The following is a 23931-nucleotide window of genomic DNA, read 5'->3' on the forward strand; positions in this document are numbered from 1 at the left end:
CTCCGCTCTAAGAAGGCATTTCCCGCTCTTTTAAGGTCAATTTGTGTGTGTGTGTGTGTGTGTGTGTGTGTGTGTGTGTGAGAGAGAGAGAGAGAGAGAGAGAAAGTTAAATCGTGGGAGCAACAAGGAAAAAAAAAAGAAGCGATCCGAGAGTGCAAACCTCCGCCAAGGCATTAATTATCGAGTTAAATGAAAAAAATAAAAAAAAATATTAGAATTGCCACCATCCCGCAATAGTAAAGAATCCTTTTTAAAAATTCCTGGATCCGGATCACCATCAAAATCTAATGGATTGTTCCCTGGGCCATACCCTACCCCTCCAAAAAAAAATCTGCAAAATCCGTTCGAAACTTTTTGAGTAATCCCGCTAGCAAACAAACAGACCAATATAGGCAAAAACATAACCTCCATGGCGGATTCAAGGAGTTAAGGAGTGGTAGAAAATATATGAATGGAAAGAGAGAGAGAGAGAGCGGAATTTGCCAAGTGTAGGAGGATTTCTGACAAACTTGCCTTAGCTCATCATTTTGCAAACTACACAGTGGATTATTCTCGTATGTTATCCACAGTATGTCTTTTTAATATTGGTGCTGGAGAGGGACTCCTTCATGTGATGGCACAGATATAACCCGGTGGCTCAGCTGCCTGCTTATACGAACGTCCCTCAAATACATCCCTATCCAGCGAAATATGGTGGATGGATGGCAGGAAAACGACAGCTTCAGCATTTACTCCACCGGGTTCACACATCAGATGAGCCTGGAGCTACAAGAGCAGTAGTTGACTGATCTAGATTACATGAATATAATTGTGGTGTAGTGGGATGCCTTCATGTGGTGGCATCAATATGAGTGGGCGGTGGCGGTGCCTGGTTACACAAACGTCCCTCAGTCACTCCCTATCCCCCAAAAGGAGGATGGTAGACAGAATAAACAAACATAACATGCCGGATGCCTAAATGTACTGACTGGTAAGCAAGAGCTAACAGGGAGCCTCCTAGTTCCACGATAAGGCCGCACTGCAGTCAGCCGAGTGCATAGTGGATCAGCAGGTGTGTGTGTGTCAGAATTTGTCAGTCCTGGAGACCGTAGGTTGATGTGTCAGCAACAATGGTAGTAAATGTTGGTTGTTATTATTATTATTATTATTATTGTTGTTGTTGTGGTGGTGGTGGTGGTGGTGGTGGTGGTTGGTAGTTATTATTATTATTATTATTATTATTATTATTATTATTGTTGTTGTTGTTGTTGTTGATAGTTATTATTATTATTATTATTGTTATTAGTGGTAGTAGTATTAGTGATATATACTTTCTGTTTCAGGTGAGGGGTGGGTGTGCATCAGTGCTGCATAAGGTATTGTTACACACACACACACACACACACACACACACACACACACACACACACACACACACACACACACACACACGAGAGAGAGAGAGAGAGAGAGAGACCCCATGAAGATGGACATTTAGATTTGGCCAATAAGGTGTAAGTCTCATGATTAAGTAATAGAAATTCACTGATGGGTGAAAAAAAATGTATTGGTTGGCGAGGAGTGGGTGGAGTGTTCTGTGATGGTGGCAGGTTGTGAAACTGAACATTATGTTATTTTTGTTGGATGGTTTTAGAAGTGGGAGGAATTTCAGTGTACTGTATATTAGTTTTAACCTAGGAATTGTATGTAATGAGATGAAGGAAAGAAAATGGCTTTGATGTGTGATGAGGGTGGTCTGGGATATCAGTGGGTGGTGAGGTGAAGATAACCATTGTAAGTTAGGCAGTGCAGTACTGCACTGGGGAGGTTTTGGGTCTGTGGGTGCACTGGTACTGTACAGTGGAATCTCCTAAATCATGGCTTTGTGAGACTGAGCACACGCCAAGATTTGAGAATTCTGCGAGTTACAAATAACTAACCTGATGGGGGAAATTACATATGGGTCTGTCATCAAAGAAAAGTAGCCCCCTTACCCCCATCAAACTGGTCACCAGCGAATACCAACAACTTGAAAAAGAAATGAGTAAAGCATATTTAATGGAAATGAACGGTATTGTTAGGTTGTTATATATATGTATGTGTACTTGTATATATACCGGTACTGTATACTGTACCGTATACAGTAACAACTGAGATGTTTAAGCCAGTCAGTCTGAGAATGTATTTTTCATTTTACTCATTCTGTCACCTAATGATTTTATTAAAACTGCTGGGAGATCTTCCATAGTGGAGTAATTGATTGGAGCTGCTATCACCCCTGTGGGTGCTGGAGAGGGACACCTTCACATGGTTGCACCGGCAATATAATCGAGTGGCTCTTCTGCCCGGTCATACAGGCGCCCCTCAGCTCCTTCCTTATCCTTTGAAATGAGGATGGTAAACTGCAGGATGAGAGCAACTTCAGGCTTGCAGTCTGCCAGATTCTCATTTCATGTGAACCTGGGGCAACAGCTACTACTACTACCATACTATTACTAACTACTACTACTACTACTACCATACTATTACTAACTACTACTACTACTACTACTATTTTTTTTATCACCTCTATCCCTTGGGGAATTATATTATGAAGCTCAAAACCAACCTTCATAATTCAGTTCACCATTTGGAGTTGTAATGTGAAGATTAACACTAACCCTCATATATTACAGTCCGTTGGCCCCAAGCACGCTAATGGCTGTGGTTACCAACCATCTACTGTACTGTACTACTACTTTTATTACTTTATTTTTATTCATTAACATTAACCTCTTTTTTAATTCATTAACAGTCCAGTGTTAACAAAGACATTAATCTGTTGGAGTCGCTGGTCTATGCGACTCTCGACCACAGTAGCTTTGTAATCCATACCCGCCAGAGAGACAGGCCTGAGGGCTGACAGTCTTGTGCCCCCGAGGCATTGGGGTGCAGACCTCACGGGGGAGAATGATAGTTAACATCTCATCCAGGCCATAGCAGAACTCTGAGGTTGACATTTCATCTCTGAAAGAGCCTCTGCCAGTCTTGAGTAGAATCTTCCCACCTCTAGACCCATCCCATCAGATGTTGTGAACACAAGGGGAGTGAATCGACTGGTCCACATGTTGGATGCTTTCTTAGTGGTTTCTGTTTTTTACCTGTTCATTCCTCTTGTGTGCAGCAGTTTCTGTTTTTTTCCTCTTCATTCATCTTGTGTGAAGCCTCGAGAGACAGTTCATGATGACCAGCTGCCATAGGATCAAATATCCTAATACCGAAGAAAGCCCTCTGCCCACGTGTCCAGAAACCTAGAGCACTGACATCCACTCTTCCATTAGTTGATGTATTTGCTGATCTGTGGATGAAGTGCTCACCGTCTAGAGGTAGCGGAGCTGGCTCAGTGGTGACAACATGGCATATTTCCTCCAGGATTTTTGCAGTGAGGTTCTGTACTTCATCATGTTAATTGCAAACAAATCTCAAGGCTGTGGCATTAATAAATTCTTGTTTGTTGAAATGGAACCCTTTTGCCTTGAGAGGCAGGGTTGTCAGCCATTTCAATGCCCCAGCCTCCTGTGCCATTTCACTGCTTCTGCACTGGTCTACTGTAAGATGCTCGGTATGTACTGCAGCTGGTCCGTTGTCATGCTTCTCAGTCTTTGCTTATTTGTGTCTTTATGTCTTTCTGCCATTGTTGGTCAGTTTCACTCATCTCAGCGTGGTTGCAAATCCTTTCTGTGACAGGGACTCATTTGGAAACTCCATGTACTGTTGTTTGCAGATGATACTGTGTTGTTAAGTGAAGTTGAAGGGGAGCAGCAAGGTTTGGTGGATAAGTTTGGGAGAGTGAGTATGAAACGGAATCTAAAGGTGACTGTAGGGAAGAGTAAAGGTATGGTCTTTGCGAGTAATGAAGCCAGTAAATGTACGGATGAGGAGGAAATGTAAAATGTTGCGTGTGTTTAAGTACTTGCGTAGCGTGATGAGTAAAGATGGAAGTTTAGAGGATGAAGCGCTTGACAGGGTACAACAAGGAAGAAAGGTTGCTGGTTCTTTGAAAGCAGTGATATGAAACAGGGAAGTGAGCATGGAAGTGAAAAGTACTGCATGACAGTACTGTGATACCAACTCTAATGTGTGGAAGTGAAGCTTGGATCTTGTTGGAGGGACACAAGTCAAGAGTGGGAGCATTGGAAATGAATTATTTAAGAGGAGCATGTGGAGTCACATATAGAAACAGAGTGACAGGTGAGGAAGTGAAGGAGCGTTATGATGTGGATGTGGATGTGACAGGAAGTGTTAGGAGAAATACATGAGGTGGTTTGGCCATGTGAAGAGGATGGAGAGCGAGAGATTGACGAGGAGAGTGTATGTGAGTGAGGTGGAGGGGGGGAAGAGGGAGGGGGAGGCCAAGGATGAGATGGAGGGATGGAGTGGAGAGGTATATGAGAGAGGGGGGTGTGAGCTGGGAGCATGGCAGTGAAGTGGCGGGGTAAAGGTCAACATGGAGGCGATTTGTTTGTGGTCACCCCTTACAGGATTAAGGCGTCTGGCAATAAATAGATAGGTAGATAGATCCCTTCTTTGTGTGATGGCTGTTCATCTGTTTTATTTTTTTTTACTGCCTGGTGGTTTTAGAGATTTTTCTGCCCCTTAAAAACTACTTAGGGGACAGGTCAGTCTCCTTCCCATAAATTTCCTGGAATATGGTAGTTACCTTTGGCCCCCACACTCCGAAGGGGACAAAATGAGATTAACAGTTACCATTTACCATACCATCTCAGAAGGGACCTCCTGCATTGACAGGATTAGCAACACAATATAGATGTTTATGTTTTGTATTTATTATTGCAATGATTATTCCTTCACTACATTTCAGTGTGTAGGGTAATTCTGTGATAAAGGAGAGGCAGACCATAAATAAAGGTGAAGGGAGAAAGTAGGGAATATTTGAGGGAGGGTGGTATGTCATGGGAGAAAGTCATGTTGAGAAGGTACATAGATATCTTAGAAATCCTTTTGTCATGGCCACCCCTGACGGAATATTGCGGAGAACCGTGTTTAGTAATACTGGAATTCAATGAAAAACTCATGGCTCACCAGTGAGTAATGACTACATTTCAGTGGCCTGCATGATTAATTAATAGGGGATTGGCCCATTTGCACCAGATGCTGTGACAGATGGCAGTTCTCACACAGTAGGTTGTGTTTGTAGTACTCTGTGTTTTTACAACATCACCAGCAATAAACAGAAACACAGGTACTCACCTCACAATGTTCATCAGTAATGTGCACAGACATTCAGGGGGACTTATGCTCAGACAGTAAGAAGGCATATTGTATGTGCTGAGGATTAGAGCAAAGACTTAAATGAGATTATAAACATTTATTTACTGTATTGTGATATACTGTGAAGGCACAGTATGTTAGTGGCCATGAGATACTGATATGACATATGAACAAAAAGTTAACAGTGAGAGCACTGGAAATGAGATTACTGAGGAATGAGAGCATAATACATAGATGGGTTAGGATAGAAAAAAAAGCAAAGTGCAAAAGATGTGGAGTAAAAAAGTCTGTTGATAACAGGATATATAGAGAAGAGTGTGCTTAGATGGTATGGTCAGATAGAGTGAATGATTTTGAACAGAGGGGAGGAAAAAGAATATATGAGTGAGTCTGATGGTAGGAGGGAGTGTGACAGGCCGAGAAGATGGATGAATACAGTAAATAAGAGTGTATGAAAATGAGATATGGAAGTTCATAAGCTTTGGGATGTGGTAGGAGGACAATTGGCTGGATGAGAGAGAGAGAGCGAGAGTAAAGAGGTAAACATGACATGAGCTTGGCACCCTTTTCCAACTTGATGTTCAACGGATTGTCTCTGTATACAAACTGCATCTATAATGGAAATTCTAATTCAGTACTTGTACAAAGTTAATCCTGTGAAATGGAGTCAGGATTCTCATGGCTTGATTGGTGTGTGACTGGGAGTCTGACCCATTTCATCGGACATACTGTTAATAGTTCTCTCTTGTTCATGCTTTCATTCCTTGTTTTGTGGACCTTTCCTCACCACATCCTTTGGTGGGGAAGACAGTCCTAGTGATGGTGATGATGATGATAACAGATTTAACAGATGACATCTTCTGATCTACACATAACACACCCAGTTATTCCCAATACCCCTGGAACCCCACCCCCACCCCCCACCCCCACCCCCCCAAAAAAGTATTTTGAAACATGGCTATTAAATGTACAATATTCTTCAATAGTTAGAAAATATATTTGACCCTCTCTTTCTGGTACTTTCAGGGGGAGGGGGGGGGATGTCAATGTTACAGCAACAGTAGTCATATGGGGAACCATGTTCTGCATTTTTCACTAACTTCAATATTGTTCATAAGGGGTCTTCAGGAGAAGATTAAGGCAGATTTGAAGTGATTGGACTTGGCTACGTATGGTATTGTTCTGCTTCTGCATGCTTCACTAAGTAAGAGAAGAACTAATTAGCTAATGCAGTGGCACAGAAATGGCATTTGCCATGTTCAAACCCTTAAAGCAAATTTTGCTTTAAAAAAGGCATTTCTCTCAAACAGGGCAGTTGGGCAGATGCTGAAGCATCAGTTGGGATCAATCCCTGTATGTGCCTGATTTACTTGTGCCACGCATATCCTGCACTAAGATCCTTGGAGTAACATACGACACCAGACTCATGTTCAAAGACCATGTACAAGACATCAAGAGACAGTGCACCCCCAGCTTCACTGTGATTAGGACACTTACAGGGACAGACCTTGGGCAACAGAAAGAAACACTCTCCCAACCCTACAAACAGTTCAGTAGATCAGTGATATCCCATGCCACCCTGGCTTGGGATCCCTGAATAGGGTTCAGCCCTACTGGGGCAAGTGCTTGCTTGTGGTTTGGGTGTGCTTGGTCAGACAGACTGGGATTACTCAACAATAGCTCACAACAACACCTTACAGATCTAAGAGAACACTGTCATGCATTGCAAGTGGCTGCACCAAAACTGCTCCCCACAGCTCACGTATACTCAGAAACTAAAGTCCTCTCTGTCATAGACTACCTTGATATGAGAGGCACACAATTTATTACTGCAGCCTGTGCTAGTACACAACACCATTGTCATTACATAACAGACACACAATGCACCTAGGCATATAAAGCAATCACCACACAAATATTATAAAACCCTTTACAGCTGTATCCCACCTCCAGACATTCCAGCACTAGCAATGAAGAAACACCTCCATACTTCACGCTCAAGGCAGTACAACACCTCAATCAGAACACTATATTACAAGGCCCCCTCCTGACATTCGCCCATCGGAGGTGTCCTTAGTTAAAGGTGATTGAGTTCATCTATATAGTCTTAGATCAGGACATTGCCCAGCCCTTTTCAGCTGCTAGCTTAGATTTGGGTTGGGTGGAATCACACATGATATGTGCCCAGCTTGTAGATTAGGCCCACACAGCATGATGACATACATAATGGACCACTGCACAGCACATGTCACACTAAGATGCCGACACAGCATCATTGGTGTAGGGGACCTGTGAGACAAACCTGTAACATGCATACCTCCAGTTGGGGGGAGCGCAGTAGCTCAGTGGTACAGTGTTGGGCTCGAGACTGTGAGGTTGAGAGTTCATGCCCCGCCTGGGTGGCTGTTGTGCTGGGAGGGGTAGCGCTCTTCCATCACCCTAGCAGGGCTGTATGATCTAATATCGTCTAGCTCGGGGGATTATTCCTCCTTTTTTTTTTTTTTTTTTTTTTTTTTTTTTTTTTTAACCTGCAGTTGATGGGTCTGCTTGATCAGATAAGCTGGAGTTGAACAGCAACAACAACAGAATACAGTGTTATGGCTGAACAGCATTTTCATATCACTTCTTCATGACTAGCACAGTATTTCAGGGTTAGTTTGTTGCTACACCCCAACATTGAAGATGGAGAGTTAGTAATTTTAATCCAAGTTAAAGTAAAAACAAAGGTATAGCCGTGAGCTGGAAAGGCTAGGTTTTGTGATTTTTCCACAATAATGATACAGTATTTAAAAAATTGGGGGGGGGGGGATTTGCCTAACCTTTCCCAGTTTCAGGTTTGGTAATGTTTTTGTTGATGTTACAGGTGGCTGACTGCAGTTGAGGATGGGTCAGTTTATGTGCTGCCCTAAGGAGGCGCGTCAGCCCCCCCCTGAGCACTTTGATAACATCGGTGAGTCCCATTTTATTTGTGTTTACTCATCAGGGGCACATCGCTTCATTTAAAATACGTCACATTTCCTGTGTCATGTTTAGATTCCTGTAGCACACATTCACTTATTGAGGTGCATTTTCTCAGGTACTATTTTTTTTTCCGTCTTGGAAATGTGTGCCTGAGACAGATTTTAAAATTTGCTGTGTTGTGTCTTTAGTCATGCAGGACACTTTAGCCATTCAGTATGATGATGTATTTTTTTTTTAATTTCTTGCTACAACAAGATGATTTTAGCCATCTTAGGGGGGTTAGATATTGCCTTCATTAACTCCTCTACTCATTTTTGGGCTTCTAAGGCTAAATGTAGTTGTCTGACAGTGCAAGAGTAAACTAGACAATATTTCATCAGACTGAAGGGGCTAACTTACCTAGATTGCATTGTCTCTTTGCCTGTGCCTTGTCTCCCCTTATCTGAGCCATATGGACCCAGTCCATTGCATATTCCCATGTTCTTTGTCTTGTCTTCATTCATTTGAGGCGTATGTCTTCATTCAGGGTACATGTGCTTATTTGCTGTCTTGTCATCACTCATAAAGAGCACCTTTATTCATACAAGTCTCCCTCATTTGTTGCCTTGTCATCTCCAGTCTAAGAACTTTGCTTATCTAGGGTGCATATCTTCATTTATGTTTCATAGTGTCACATCCAGGACACACTCGTTCGTTGCACTTGTTCCTCACTCATCAAGAATCACTTAAATTTCAAGGCACACTGAGTCAATTGTTGTGTCTTTTCATCCAGGGTGCATTTAGTCATACACTGCACAATTCTGGATTGTTGCCTTACCTTCATTCATCCGGGATGCATTTTCCCCATTTTTTTTTTTCCCTCCACTACTGTCTTTAGAGCATATTTACTTATCCAGGGCCTACTCACCTGTTTATTATGTTGCTTGCCATCTCATTTACTGTGTATTACCTGCCTTCTGTATTATTTATTTTCCCTCATTGAATTTGTTACTTCCCTTTCCTCATTTATTATGTGTTACTCAGCTTCCCTCATTTATTGTTATTTTCCTTCCCTCTTTATTGTGTTATTTCCTTCCCACATTTATTGTGATATATTCCTTCCCTCATTTATTATATTACATGCCTTCACTATTTACAGAGCACATTTACCAACCTTTGGCACATTTAGACATTCCCCAGGTTATGCATAGGGTCCATTTCAAAAAGCTTTTCATAGGTCAAAATGTGCAGTTGGAACAACTGAACCTACCACACTCCCACCGTTTGGCTAGTGGCACTTACATCTTACAATACTTTTTTGGTTATTTATACACACATTTTTATATATCAGCCAGCCAGAGCCACGGGTTCGTAAGAAAATTCAGCCATAACTCGTACATTTTACACTGTCAGGATAGCTAAATACAAGCAACCAAACAGTGAGTGTGTAGTAGTTTTATTTGTCAGCAATTATTACAGTATTCAGATTTAACCCTTTGGTATGTGTGCATGATTAGTAAACACATCAGCAACAAGCCCTTTTACCTCTCCAGCATCACTTTCCATGGACTTTGAAACTCATCTGGTGAATCCCCAGCAACTAACACTGAAGACTGTTTGGTCTTGGATCATTCTCATCAGTGCTGTATGCTTCAGAATCAAGAGACTAACATTCAGAGTGCATGGAGAGAATAACAGGAGAGGTGACTGGTCTGTTGTTGCCAGTGCTACACACTGTACAGTACCGTAATAATGAGTACACATACTATACACACCACGGTAATAGAAATAAATGTGCCGTTGTGGTTGTTGTTATTGTGACCTTCGATTCATCTGGAATGTGAACTCAGTGGACCGCAGGCTTAATGATAATCTCAGTCCAACATCTTCCTTTTGGGGGACGAAAGTAGCTGAGGGACATTTGTATAACCAGGCAGTTAAGTGGCATGGTTGTATCAGTGCCACCACTTGAAGGTGTCCCTCTCCTGCACCTCACACACTGTAATAATGGATACTGTACTCAAACTGTTCACACTGCAGTAATAAGAGTACTGTATGTATACTGAGCACACTGATAATGAAAATTTACCTGTACATACTGAACACACTTCAAGACTTTCCATAAAGTTAAATTTGTAACACTTGAAATTTATGTAACTTGAAGAGTGTCTCTATATATTCATCTTCATCTTACTCATTTTGTTTAATTTTTTCAGTTTCTTTACATACAGACTAATATTTGACTTATTTAGTAACCTTTCTCAGCTTGGTTACTCATTTTGACTCATCAGTTGCTAGTTTATTCATTGCAGTTTGTTTTTTGTTGCTTGCATTATCAGCTTGACTCATTTAGTCCATCAACATTGATGCTCATATAACTCATTCAGCAGAATTTAGTCATCTGGTATATTCGAAATGCAGAGAAGAAACCAAAGGCTTGAAGCCTGCAAAGTTGTTCCCTCCAAGAAAAAAATAGGATGCAGTACAAGAATTGTTCCAACCATGAGATGGTTAATGATGGTGGTATCAACACTCTCAGGCTCATGTAATTACTCCCAGCCGAATAAAATCATCTGGGGCTTTGAATATTTGAGTTGTCATGATCATGAGAGAGTTATGAGTGATGTTCTTTTTATACTGTATTATTAAACCCAGTGGACTGAACGCTGAAGTTTCTCTTTTCCTGCAGCCCACCATCCTCCGTTCAAGAGATAGGGAAGTAGATGAAGGACATTTGTAGAACCAGGCATTTGAGCCAGCCGTTTACAGTATATCATTGTCATCACATGAAGATACCACTCCAATATTCAGTTTCTAATTAAGTGTTCTGCTGAGTCATAGGAGCTTAAGTACGAGATGGCGTGAAGAGTCCAGTGATGTGACCCATACAGCCATTCATTCTTCCTTCTCGTCTATTATGAGGCGTATTTAAACCATGAGATCTTTTTGTTTTCCAGTCATCTCCCATCAGTTCATTGCTTTAAAAAACATTGTATCTGACATGGTCATCCTTGCCGCTGCGTCCCTCCCTCCATACTCCTCTCCATGGTGCTGGATAGGGAAGTGTTATATAAACATCCTTCACGTACTTCCCTATCCCCAAAATGAGGATGGTGGACTACAGGAGGGGTCATCTTCAGTCTGCCGGCTACTTGGTTCACATTTCAGATGATCTTGGGATTAAACTACTCTTCCTCCTCCTCCTTCTCTGTCTGTCCTCCTCACCTTGCCTTGTACAGTGCAGGGTGGTCCATATATAACTATGCTTGTCCACTCTGTTGGGCAATATCTCATGTGTTGTGGGGCTGGCTCAGTCAGCGTTATCAGTGTCTGTCCTTCATCATGTGTTAATTTCTTTCTCCCACTGCCACACCCACACCCACACCCACACCAGCGGATTGAGCTGTCCCTGCAACACAAAACATACTGCCAGGTGAGCTGGTATTGACAAACCACCCTGTATACACTTATATGTTCAGTCTCTGTGCATCTAGGCCATGCTCAAAGTGTTGTATGGAGTAGTTGTAGCCCAGTTTCATCTGAAATGTGAACCCTGTGAACTGCAGGATGAAGTTCCCCTCTTCATGCAGTCTACAGTACCATCCTCTTTTGGGGAGATAGGGAGGGAACTGAGGGATATTTGTATAATCAGCTAGTGAAGCCACCCAGTTACATCGGTGCCACCACAGTATCTTCCCTTTAACACCATCCCATGTGTGGATGCAAGTTTGCCATTTTCATCCATCGCTTCTCCTTGTGTATGTGATATATTTCATCTACAGTAGGACACCAGGTTTTGTGCCTAATAGGGACTGTGAAAAGTGCCACCAAAGATGATTCCACCAAAGTTGGGGCATTGACCTTATGGGAAATAAGCTATTAGGGGCCAGACCCATAAGAAAAAACCCTCCCCCCCTTGTGTACTTCCTACTTTAAATACATCCTAAAGTCACCTGAACTGTTGTTATTAACCTGCCTTTGAACCTCTGTAGCCAACCCCATGAAGCAGTGAACTCTGAGGATGACACAGTGTTACATTTCTTTGCAACTGCATCATAAAATAGACTGGCCTGGTCTTCAAATTCAGTCCCCGACACACTAATGCCTTCCTGGGTCGTCCTATGCAACCAGTGTAACAAATAATGTTCAGCCATTGGCATAATTGAGCTGTGCTTGGTCACTGCTTTCACTTGTCTACCTCCGGCGCCTGGTTCAAAATACTTCTTCGTAAGGGTTAGATTGGAGTTTAATATTCGGATGTCCTGTACTGATCTTCCAATTTAAACGTATTCTTCCTAAATTTATATTGGTCCAGTGATCAAGAAAAAAATATGATTTTGATGTGCAATTCATTTTTTTTTTTTATTTATACTGAATTCTGTTCCTGTCAAAATTTCCGGGATGGTAGTCATGGAGATACCAACCTGTAAATTTTGACAAGAAATATAAGTTGGTATAAGTATAAAAAATATAAATTTCACAATGAAATTACATTTTTTCTTGATCACTGGACCAATATAACTTTAGGATAACTATATTTAAATTGTCAGATCAAAGTACAGGACATCCAAATATTGATTGGCTTTCAGTTTACTTAGCTGTTTTCTCATAGTACACACAGTCAACTCTGGCACATTACAGTATACATTGTGTATATTTCAGAGATACAAGCGCCTTTTTCCATTTCCACCATGATTTTATTTTTTAACTCGTCATCATACTTACGTTTTTTCACCCCCCTTGAGGTGGTGCTGTAGTCATTTGGGCTTCCCTCTACCGCCTGCTGGTCTGTGTACACGCCTTCTTACACCATTTCCACTATCAGCTGGTCCACCTCCGGCTCCACCTGAAGCACAAGATGACATATTTCCGTCAGTTACTAATCAAGGATGCGAGAGTGTAACACACAACTTGCAGACACAAAGAACACATGCGGGAAAACAGGCTGAATCTGATTGTTGGGACTGGCGTCACCATGGTGAGAATTCAGAACTCGTGGTGCTGAAAATGCTCAGTCACATGAACATTTGATGGTTGCCACGAAAGTGTGTTTCGCCAAACTAGATGTCGCGAAACGTGGTGCCCCACTGTACCATATTTATCTGTTGCTCATGCTTTATAGAGTTGTTGTTGTTTAGTAGTAGTTGTTGTTGTTATTGTTTTTGTTGTTGTTGTCTCATGCTCTTATGGATTGAAACATAGTGGACCATAGGCTGCAGTTACCCATCTCCAGTGGTCCACCATCCTCCTTTTGGGAGATAAGGAGGAAGTCGAGAGACATTTGTATAACCACTGCTAGGTTATATTTCTGCATCATAACAAGACATCCTTATCCAGCACCATCCATCACATTTATCAACCTAAAATGTTCTACATCCTTTCTGTATTCACCTCCTATTGTTATCCCACCTCCACACTGACCCATGTGTTGTCCTATGTGATTTCCTGTACTAGTCCCTCACCCCTGGTGCAAGTGTTAATTATTTTCTTATCTGTTTTTTATATATATAGGAAGCTTTTTCTCAGTGTTTTTTCAGTGTCTTCAGTGCATACTTTATTCATTTATTAATTTTGACTCAACCCTCTGGGCCTCTCCCCCCCTCCATGTGGGTCTGCTGCTCCTTACTTTTTCACGTGATGCATCCAATGTCTTGCTGTATTCATCTGTTACACCTGTAGATTCATCCATCCGACTTATTTTAATCCTGTCATAACTTATCTGACGTCATTCAGTTTGTTTCTGTCATATCTTGTCTTCGGTGCTGTATTCATATCAGTCTGTGTCTGTCATAAATCTGCTGTATTCATTTTGGTTTGTGCTTGTTTTTTATCTGCTGTTTTCATTTTACTTTGCACTTCCAAGTTCACCCACCCAAGTTATCTTATTCATTTCATATCTTACATTCAATATTTATTTCAGTTTGCACTGCATCCTCTTTCACACTCATCTAGTTTGTTATTATGTTCTCTTATCATATTCATATACCATTGCCTGTGCAGATTCATTCATGAGACTCATAGCCTCATGCTCATTAATATTTGTAAGCCGTTTTTTTGTGTATTGATTGAAGTGTGCTGTACAGTCATGAACAGAAGTTCAACAACAGTCGTCTGCCAGTATTATGCCCTGCTTTCTATATTTCTCATTCATTGCTAAATGTTATAGGAAAATCTTTCCTTCCCTTAGTTTATTATTGTGCTTTATGTTGCTCCTCCGATTTGGGTCTGTAAGGATTCCATCGGTGGGTGTTTTTTTTTTGCTGTGATAATGCCACTCAGGGGTTAGTGAGGCTGGCCACCTTTGCATTAAAAAGGTCTGTCCAAAAAGAAACCACCAAACTTTTTAAATAGTACACCAAGTAGCCAGCATACCGTGATTGCAATAAGAGTTCTTGTGCAGCAGCAACTTTGAGCTTTAGTCTAATACTAGCCATGTCATGCCACATCACTTGGTCATCAAGGTACACACGCTTGAGTGACTGTGTGTTTAGGGCACTTGGTGAATTTTCTTCTGTCTCTTCTGTCATCATAACTGGCAGCCTGTCAGGGTGAATTTCAGCATGTGGGGGGAGGGGGGAGTCCACAGGGGCCAATTCTGGAGAGTAGGGCAGCTAGGGAATGACAGTTGTCTCATGCTTCATCAAAAAGTCACAGATAAGGAGTGATACGTGAGCAGGTGCATTGTCATGGTGCAGCATCCAGGTTATGTTTGTCCATGCCACAGGTCTCGTCCTTTACATTCCTTCCTGCAGATGTTTCAGGACATCAAGTAAAACTCTTTATTGTCTGTCCGACCACGTGGAACAAACTCACGATGAACGCCCCCCTTCCAGGGGGGGGGGGGAGCCAACTTTACCTTCATATTTGAGCGACTCTGACATGCTTCTCTTGGTCATGTTGATGATGTTCCGGCTGACTGCAATGACTGCCTTTTTGTTGTGACTGCTGTACGCCCATGTTTCATCACCTGTAGTGGCATTTTAGTTTTCACCAGTATTGGAACAGTCAAACAACTCCTGACTGACCGACACAGTTCCCTTTTTGCTCATTTTTCAGCATATGTGGCACAAATTTTGTGGCAACATGGTGCATCTTCAGTATTTTGGTTAAAATCGTGTGGCACGAACTTTTACAATGCCTACTTCTTTGGTCTCTCCGCGTACAGTCAGATGACAATTTTCACGAATCGCAGCATGCACTTTCTCAATGTGATCATCATCTTTTGACATGGAAGGCTGTTCAGATTTGGGATTGTCTTTAGTGTATGTTTTTCCCAAACTGAACTGTTGGAACCACTTTTGACAATGCATATGACTCAAGCAATCCTCCCATAAGCCTGTTGCAATATCTGAAAAATCTCCATAAAAGTTTTTCCCAATCTGAAACAAAATTTCACACAAACATGTTGCTCTTCACGATCCTTCATTGTTCAACTTGCAACAAATCACCAAGTGCACTAAACACACATTCACTCAAGCGCGTGTGCTTCAGTAACTAAGTGATGTGGTGTGATGCATCTAGTGTTAGACTAAAGCTCAAAGTTGCCGCTATACAGCACTCCTGTCGCAATCACACTATGCCGGCTGCTATAGTTGACGCGCTATTTAAAAAGTCTGATTTCTTTTTGGACAGATCTCATAAATGTTGAGACTGAGTAGCCTAGCCCCAGGCTCCATATGCTTCTGTCTTTGTGGAGCAGAATGGGATTGGTTGGTGATGTTGATGAATACCTTCCATTACCATGCTGGCAGGGAAATGTTGTTATACTTTTGATCATCATAGTGCCTTTTCATTCCTTATGTTTGTCTTAGTTTTCTTGTGTCTTCCCATTATCCTGAAATTCTGTGTGTAACCTATATAAATTTCATGCTTTAGAAGTTAATACTCTTACTAAATATGCCCAATACCTTCAAGTTGCCTAGGAACATATGAACTAGAGCTGTTTTACTTTAATGATTGCCAAAATTTGTTGCTGTGAAAATTACCTTAGTTGCTTTATATTAGTTGATACAGATGGTCCTCATTGTGTGTTCCAAAATAGCACATGTTTTTTTTTTTTTCCCATATACAGTAATTGATATTGTAAATTAGAGAATCAGCTTTTGGGATACAGTACTGTATATGAAACTTTAATTGGTAATATTTCTAAAACTTAAGAAAATACATACAGTATATATATATATATATATATATATTTATATATAATGAGGACTTGCTGTACCTTGAAAGTATCTTAGTTTTTCATTTAAAATTTTTTCAAGGACTTTGATGACTTATATAATACCATTAAAATTTTGTGTGCTTTATTTGAGTGTGTAACTTGACATTTCTTGTGTTACCTAAATAGTCATATCCTAACTGATTCTTTATAATAACTAAGTTGTCATTACAGATATAATCCTTCCTTAATTACAGCAGAATCATGTTATAAGTTTACCTAGCATTCCCCAATAATTAGCTTAGATTTAATTTTAAGCTTAGATTTTAATTTAGCACATTTAAAATTAATGCACTATAATGTAAACCCATGCACTTATCTTTTTGACCTTACATATTTACCTCAGGCTCACTTTACCCATGAAACTTTGGTATACCGGAAATCACTTTTCATCTGTGTTCTGCCAGGAATTAATATAATTACCAAGTCAGTAATTACACTAAGGATGCAGATTACTGCCATTAAATTTCAGTTTGATTTAGTTTGAATATAACCCAATTGTTGTAGAACCAGTGCAAACACAAAAGCACTTTTACTGGAATGCTAAATTGTAAGTTCTAGTTTGTAAAAAAAAAAAAAAAAAATAACAGTGGACTGCAGAAAACAGACCATTACAAGCAGTTTACCAAGTTCAGAAAGTCAAATTTTTGGCAAGGAAAACGGACACAAACTGATGCCGGCCAAAGTTTAAGGGTTAATCACGTCCAGCCTTTTACCTTACAGCCACCCCCTACATTAACCTACCGTCCCCCCCCCCCCACCATCTTTTACAGGACTTACCCACTACAGGCCCTCCTCACTTAAAGTCTTGGGTGTCTGCAGAAAAAAATGCTTCTATGAGTGGAGCAATTTTACTCCTTCAGTACGAGGATGTCTCTATATCATTCTTGCCTTCCTCAGATTATTTTTATTCAGCATTGGAGAGACTTTTTGAAACAGAGGAGTTAGATACAGCCTTTGATTAACCGTTCACTTCTAGTGTGTTATCTTTAAAAAAAAAAAAAAAAAAGATCTGGTAAAAACATATATATAAATGATGTCCTTGGGCTGAATGTGATAGCAGTAAAACACTGAGTGAATCCACTTTAATTGAGGAGCACCTATTGTTCAGTTTTAACATACGGTAGGAGCAGTTACGTCATTTGTCATCAAATCCTGACCCATCCTTACCTGGCCAATCCTTAGTTTTTATATATAAGTTGCCAAAAATGTTTATTTGGCATTCCCAAGCACTGTTGCCAGTATTTTTATGGACAAGTTGCCTTGATGCCTGGATTGCTTATTAGGCATTCTTGAGCACTGATGTTGACAGAACAGTTTATAACCAAAAACAATACAATTCTGGTCCCATTGATCACTGTGTTACCAGTATCTAAAGACAGGTTTCACAAGTTTTTTTTTGATGGTGGCCAAGGAAACATTTACTCCTGTTTCCACTCCCACAGTTGCCTTTGGTGGTGGTGCCAGTGAGTATACAGACCATTAACATGAGCGTTATTGGCAGTTGCCATAGAATCCTCATTGAGATCCATACTTCTTCAATGAAACTTACGTGTTGGAGAGCAAACGAACCATTAATGAGAGCATTAGTAGAAGTTATCATGTGAGCTCCATACCTTGCCAAAGAAGCTTACCTTGTTGGTGAGCACGTGAACCATAAATGTGAGGATTATTAGAAATTACATGGAATCCCTATCTCCATACCTTCCCAGTTAAGCTTAACATAATGACAGGTGTATGAACCATTAATATGAGCAGTACTGGAACCTTTGAACCCCTAGTGAGCTCCAGTCATCCCCTGTGACTCTTACCATAATGGAGATTCTCCTCATTGGTGACAAATCTATACATGTACTGCCTTGAGTTAGCCTAAAATTGCCGTATCTCCATCTTAAATGCCGAGCTGTAACAACAGATTAACACTAGACTATGATACCAATCACAAAGGAATGCTATGGAAAGGAGATAGAGCCATAGAATTTTTTTCTTCTTCCATTGGGCTATAGGAAATGAGCTGCAAAAGGATGAAATTTTGACCCCAGTGAAGGTGAAAGAACTATAGTATGGAAGCAGCCTTTATGTACTTGATCAGTTTATCTGAAGATTATGAACAGTTAAAGCTTTCAGTTCTTCGTACTAAACATTATTATTGTTATTATTATTATCATTATTTTTAACGTACAGTGGACTCACTGTTGATGCAGTTAATTGGGGTGGGGATAGACAAGTCACGTGAACAACAACCATGTAAACAACACCATGACCCATTATAAAATGGCTAATGGAGTGAGGGAGATTTTTTATTTTGTTCATTTATTTATTTATGTATTTATTTATTTTTTTGTATTTCTACAAAGTCCTTATTATGGGCCAGTTCAAAGCTGCACCATCACCAAATATACATACACACTCACTGATCCTCATTAGGTGTTCTGTATCAAATATCAATTGCACAAGTATAATGGTAATAACAGCAGATTTCTTAACCTACCTTCAGACTAGCAGAGATGACTTAGTTGTGTTGCGAGGAGGGAATCCAAGTTATGATGGCTCTTTTGCAACGATTCAGATTTCCAACATTATAAAAGCCTGGAACTGATTCAAATTACACTTGTATGATATTCATATTTACATCAAAATTTTGCTTTTCAAAAGTAAGCAAAGAAAGGATAAAAGTAACATGTAAGTTGCACTGTTAATAGAGTGTATTGTGACAGCTGTTGACTCGTTCGAGGAATTTGCCTCACGTGGGTCAAGGATGAAGGCGATAATGTTTAGTCCCACCTAGCCCTGCCATTACACATAAAGGTCTGCATCTCATATTTCAAGTTATACATAGTGACATGAAAAATGAATGGAATTATGAGATGTATAATGAGACCAAGTGAATAATAGTGCAGGTATCAGCTGTGTCAATTATGTCTAGCCTATCTTTTACAACTCATTCCTGATCTATCCCCCACCATGACAACATGTGAAAAACAGCATCACATATTGCATTATGTATGGACAGCATAACATTTAGGCGAATTAAACAAACACATTGAGTGAATGGTTGTACATGCATCAGCTATGCATATTCTGTGTGTCCTTTCTTTGGAAATTACAACTCAGACCTGATCTACCTTCCGCCAGAAACAACACATGAAAAAGCAGCATCGTATGTCACACTTAACATTATTTATGGGCACTGTAATATTGAAAATCAGTTTAATAAAGACATCCACAGAACATTTGTGCAGGTGCCAGGTATGTGCATTCTGTGTGTTCATTCTTTTACAACAAAATGTTTATGTGCTATCAGACATAAACCAGGACAGATGGTCCTCACATAGTGGATAATGACTTCGATCAAGAGGGTATAGATAAAAAATTAATTGCATTATGTAGCTCAACTTTCACAGAAAGTAATTATGCTTGGTGACAAGAGCCAGCATAAGAGAAAATAATGCATAACAGCTAAAAAATATGAGAGGCAGAGATATGACCACATACATCAGTAACCAACATTGACAAAAGTGTCAACAGGGAGGTGACTGTACAGTATACTTCAGCTGTGACTCATGCCGGCTTTACTATTTTATAATTATACAGTATATATATATTTTTTTTAATGTTACCACAACATGACCACGTACCTACACTGTATGTTATTATTAACAAGCCAATGATGAGTAATTATTCACTTGGAAGGGAAGGGTTGGGGATTGGGGAAAGTTGCCAAGAGCAGTGTCTGCATGTCCCCAGGTCACAGTGTCGGCTCCCAATTCATTGCTGTCTGTGTATCATGTGTACTGCAAAAATTTTCCACGTATATGCTCAACATGCAGTTACCAGTGAATAGTGCAAACAATGAATGCGTAAACGGCGAGCCCACTGTATTTCATTCTGAATGTATGGTAGAACACCCATTTCAGAGGCCCAGAAGTTCACACATAATGCAGTACCATGATACTTAATCTCTATAGTTCTTTCACCTTAACTTGGCCTGGATATTCATTCTTCTGCAGCTTTTTATTACATTGCTCAGTGTTAGAAAAAGACAATGCTGAAGCTTTGTATCTGTTCCATAACACTTCTTCATGACTGCATCATATTCCAGTACTAAGTTCTTGTTATAGCTCATTATTTGAAATGAAGAGATGTCAGTTTTACACCAAGTTACAGTAGTGTGAAAAGGGTATAGCTGTCAGATTTTGCAGTTGGAAAATGTGCAGTGTAGAATGGAAAACAGGCAGTCTCGAATTCATGATTATGTCAAATTTAATAGAGCAAGGACAGAGGACTTTGAATTATTATTATTGTATGTTAAAGAGAGTAGGGAAAGTGTTCTTGAGTTTTTTTTTGCAGATTGGAAATAACAAGGAAAGAAGATCATGAAATCATTATTGCAAATCAAAGAGCACAGGAAGGGGATCTCTGATTCTTTACTGCAAATTAAGAACTCAAGGTGGATTTGTTGTGCCATTTAGAATTAACAAAGTCACACTCCTCACTCTCCAGTTCCAGGGGGCCATGAGGCACCACATGAATCTGGCATGTACTTGGGGAATGGTGGGTATTACGGTACAAGTTATGCGCAGCAACGTGGGGAAACTGATGGCGACCTCTCCCCACCACAGTACTTCGCACCCAGGGAGGCTATGGCCCAAGCCCAAGCCCAGGCCCATATCCAGCCTGAGCCCGTTGAAGGTTAAATCTGGCCTCGTTCTCGTCATCGCCCATGCAGCAGGCTCGCTTATTCAAATACCTTTACTCATTATGCGCCATAAGCCTGGAATCAACCTGCTTGTTTTCAGAACCAAGAGTATGCAAAATCTGGCAGGTCCGGAGATTATAGTTGTGCCATGTTTAGTCTGGTCTGGTGCACATATTGTTGTTTCAGTCATTTGTTCATTTTATTATTTTTATTGTTCCTAAACCTAAATATATTTTAAATTACTTTATTTTATAAAAGTTATATGCATCTGACTTGACTGAAGCTGATATGGCACCATGAAGCGATATATGGTACTCTGCTTTTGCTGATGGCCACTGTGCCAAGAAGGGCAAGAGAACTGCTCTTCAGTGATCTGCCTTTGCTGCCTTGCTTGACTAGGAGTTTTGCTGAGGCTGAAAGAGGCTCAGCACCCCGGGAATCACATATGCCTCATGAGATTTGATTGAAGGTTCCCGGATGAATTAGGAACCTTGAGTGACCTCCTGACCCCCACATTGCTAAGTAAGAGTCTTGTTTGTAGAGTGCAGGGGCTCTTAATAACTGCAGTGGGTGTTGGGTGTGTTTGCAGGTAAGCCGGATGGCACAAGCTCCATGACGCCGCCCCATGGCGCGCCGGGCAACCCTCGATATTACCCTGATCCATCCAGAGCCAGGGCTGCGTATAACTCGCAGCAACATGGAGTTGATGTCATCCGGTCTAACTCAGGACAAGGTGGGTGGCCGCAACTGCTCACTCTTGTACAATAATCTCACACACCTACTACTGTATTGGGAACTCTTGTGAGTGTAAGATAATGAAGGAAGCTCCATGCTCAGGTAGAGAAATTGACATCCACATAAGAAAAATAAGTACTGTAGATAAATAAATGTCTTGCCCAGCACCAAGGGTCGTCATGCCCAGTCCAAGTGTTAATGTATAGCACAGACAAAATTCTTAAATATGCAAGACGAAGAGAAACACAGTAGTTGGAAAAGATGATGTGGTTCATAAGTACATTGGTAAGAAATAATTCATTTTTAACAGGAGATGGTACAGGCCACCCTCCAAGTAACAGGTGTGTTCCAGGGAATGTGTACATAAAACAGATTACTGAAAAAAAAAAAGTAAACAAAACAAATTACTGAAGGAAAAGTAAACAGCAAATGACTGTAGCGAAAAAAAGGACTAAATCTGTGCTTTGAAAAACATATATATGATTAATGAGCAAAATGAAAAGTGGTAAATCCTTTTGTATAAGATAAATTTGGGATAAAAAAATAAGCACACCAATGACTTAACATAATATGAACTTGCAGAAGGAGAGGATTGTACTAGAGTCCGAGTCTGCATAAAACTGGCGTATCTTTTATGTAGGAGCAATTCTTCCATAACCACTTCAGTGCAACAAAATCTGTATTTTATTTTTGCTTCTTTCAGGCACTTTTTTTTAGGAGAGACTTCATACTGGACGGGTTAGATGTAACCTTCATTAACCTCTTCGGTCTGATACATACAGTACTGTACTTTATTCTTGTCATCTCCAGGCAAATTTATTAAACTGAGAGCAAAACTGAGTACCGAAGGATCTAATGAAGGCTATATCTGGCCCCTTCATTTCAGAAAGACCATCCTAAGTTCAGTATCATTGTCTGAAGGTGGCAAGAGTAAATTGAAGAATGCATCGTCGTGTGGAAGAGTTTAACTCTTCAGTATGAGAGACCTCTCAGAACTTTAAAAAAAAAAAAAAAAAAAAAAAAAAAAAAAAAAAAAAAACAGATTCATGGGGCTGAGCTGCTTTTTTTGACAGTGGTGTAGATATATGAACTTATGTTTGCCTGGACCTGAGCTTGGAGTCTTCCCAGTAATCTTCGATTCGATCTGCTCACAGTTCGTACTTTGGGAGCCCTGGTTATTATTACCTTCTCCTTTAGTTATCCTGTTCCAATAACCTCCTCCCCTCACAGTCATTTCCATCCCACATTCTTCTACAGAGATTAGTCCTGCTTTGTTTGCTTATTATGTGTGTTCTTTCAGTAGCTGTCATTCATGGAAACTCATGGAAACTACTCCATATCATAGTCAGATGTGCATGGATGTTGTTGTGAGGCTTATTGTACAGTAGACTTAACACATAATTAACCACTTTTTACAGGCACTTTTCTTTCAAGGATGGTATTTAGTTTGTTATTAGTACTCATTCCCTCATATTGGGTTGAAACCAGATTTATGTTTAACCTAATTCATCTTCCTCCACCCACACAGAGAAAGAGCACAGTACTTGCGATAATTTGATGACAGATCCACATGTAAGTATTCTTCATTAGGAATTAAGGCTATACTCTAATAATGATATGGATAATTGCTGTTGATACCGTAGTTGTCTACTTTCGTGTTTTCGCCTCCCTTATTTCTTAATTTTGTCTCACTCCATTCTCGGGTGGGAAAAAAGATCAGAATGATAATATATTGGTATTATTATTATTATTATTATTATTATTATTATTATTACTATTATTATTGTTGTTATTGTTGTTGTTATTATAATTATTATGTTAAGCAACGTTGGGTCTGGTTAGTACTTGGATGGGTGACTGCCTGGGAACACCAGATGCTGTTGGCATCCTTACATGTCAAGTGGGGTTGGTGGAGGATTAGTGCCCCTCCCTGTAAAACAATTAACTCTAAGCCCTTGGCCACCCCGTTTGGGATACATGGCGTCTGGCAATGAATGAATGAATGAATATTGAAACATTATTATTATTATTATAAGTTTTTGAGAGGAACATGCGGATTTACATGGAGAAAGAGACTGACAAATGAAGA

At 40.3% G+C, this 23931-nt stretch overlaps 1 protein-coding gene across 1 annotated transcript in view; it reads left to right on the forward strand.

The window, feature by feature from the left end:
• Positions 1-8144: 8144 nt before the first annotated feature.
• The window catches only part of LOC145400835 (tyrosine-protein kinase fyna-like), an 80874-nt gene continuing 65087 nt past the window's right edge, over positions 8145-23931 (forward strand). The window contains exons 1-2 of the mRNA XM_080273271.1: positions 8145-8200; positions 21697-21840. Of these exons, the coding sequence (XP_080129397.1) occupies positions 8146-8200; positions 21697-21840 (199 nt within the window). The 5' untranslated portion in view covers position 8145. The remainder of the gene's footprint in view (positions 8201-21696; positions 21841-23931) is intronic.

The sequence above is a fragment of the Coenobita brevimanus genome, chromosome 53 (genome assembly GCF_032717465.1).
Source record: "Coenobita brevimanus isolate Jiangsu-jjx chromosome 53, ASM3271746v2, whole genome shotgun sequence".
NCBI lineage: Eukaryota > Metazoa > Arthropoda > Malacostraca > Decapoda > Coenobitidae > Coenobita > Coenobita brevimanus.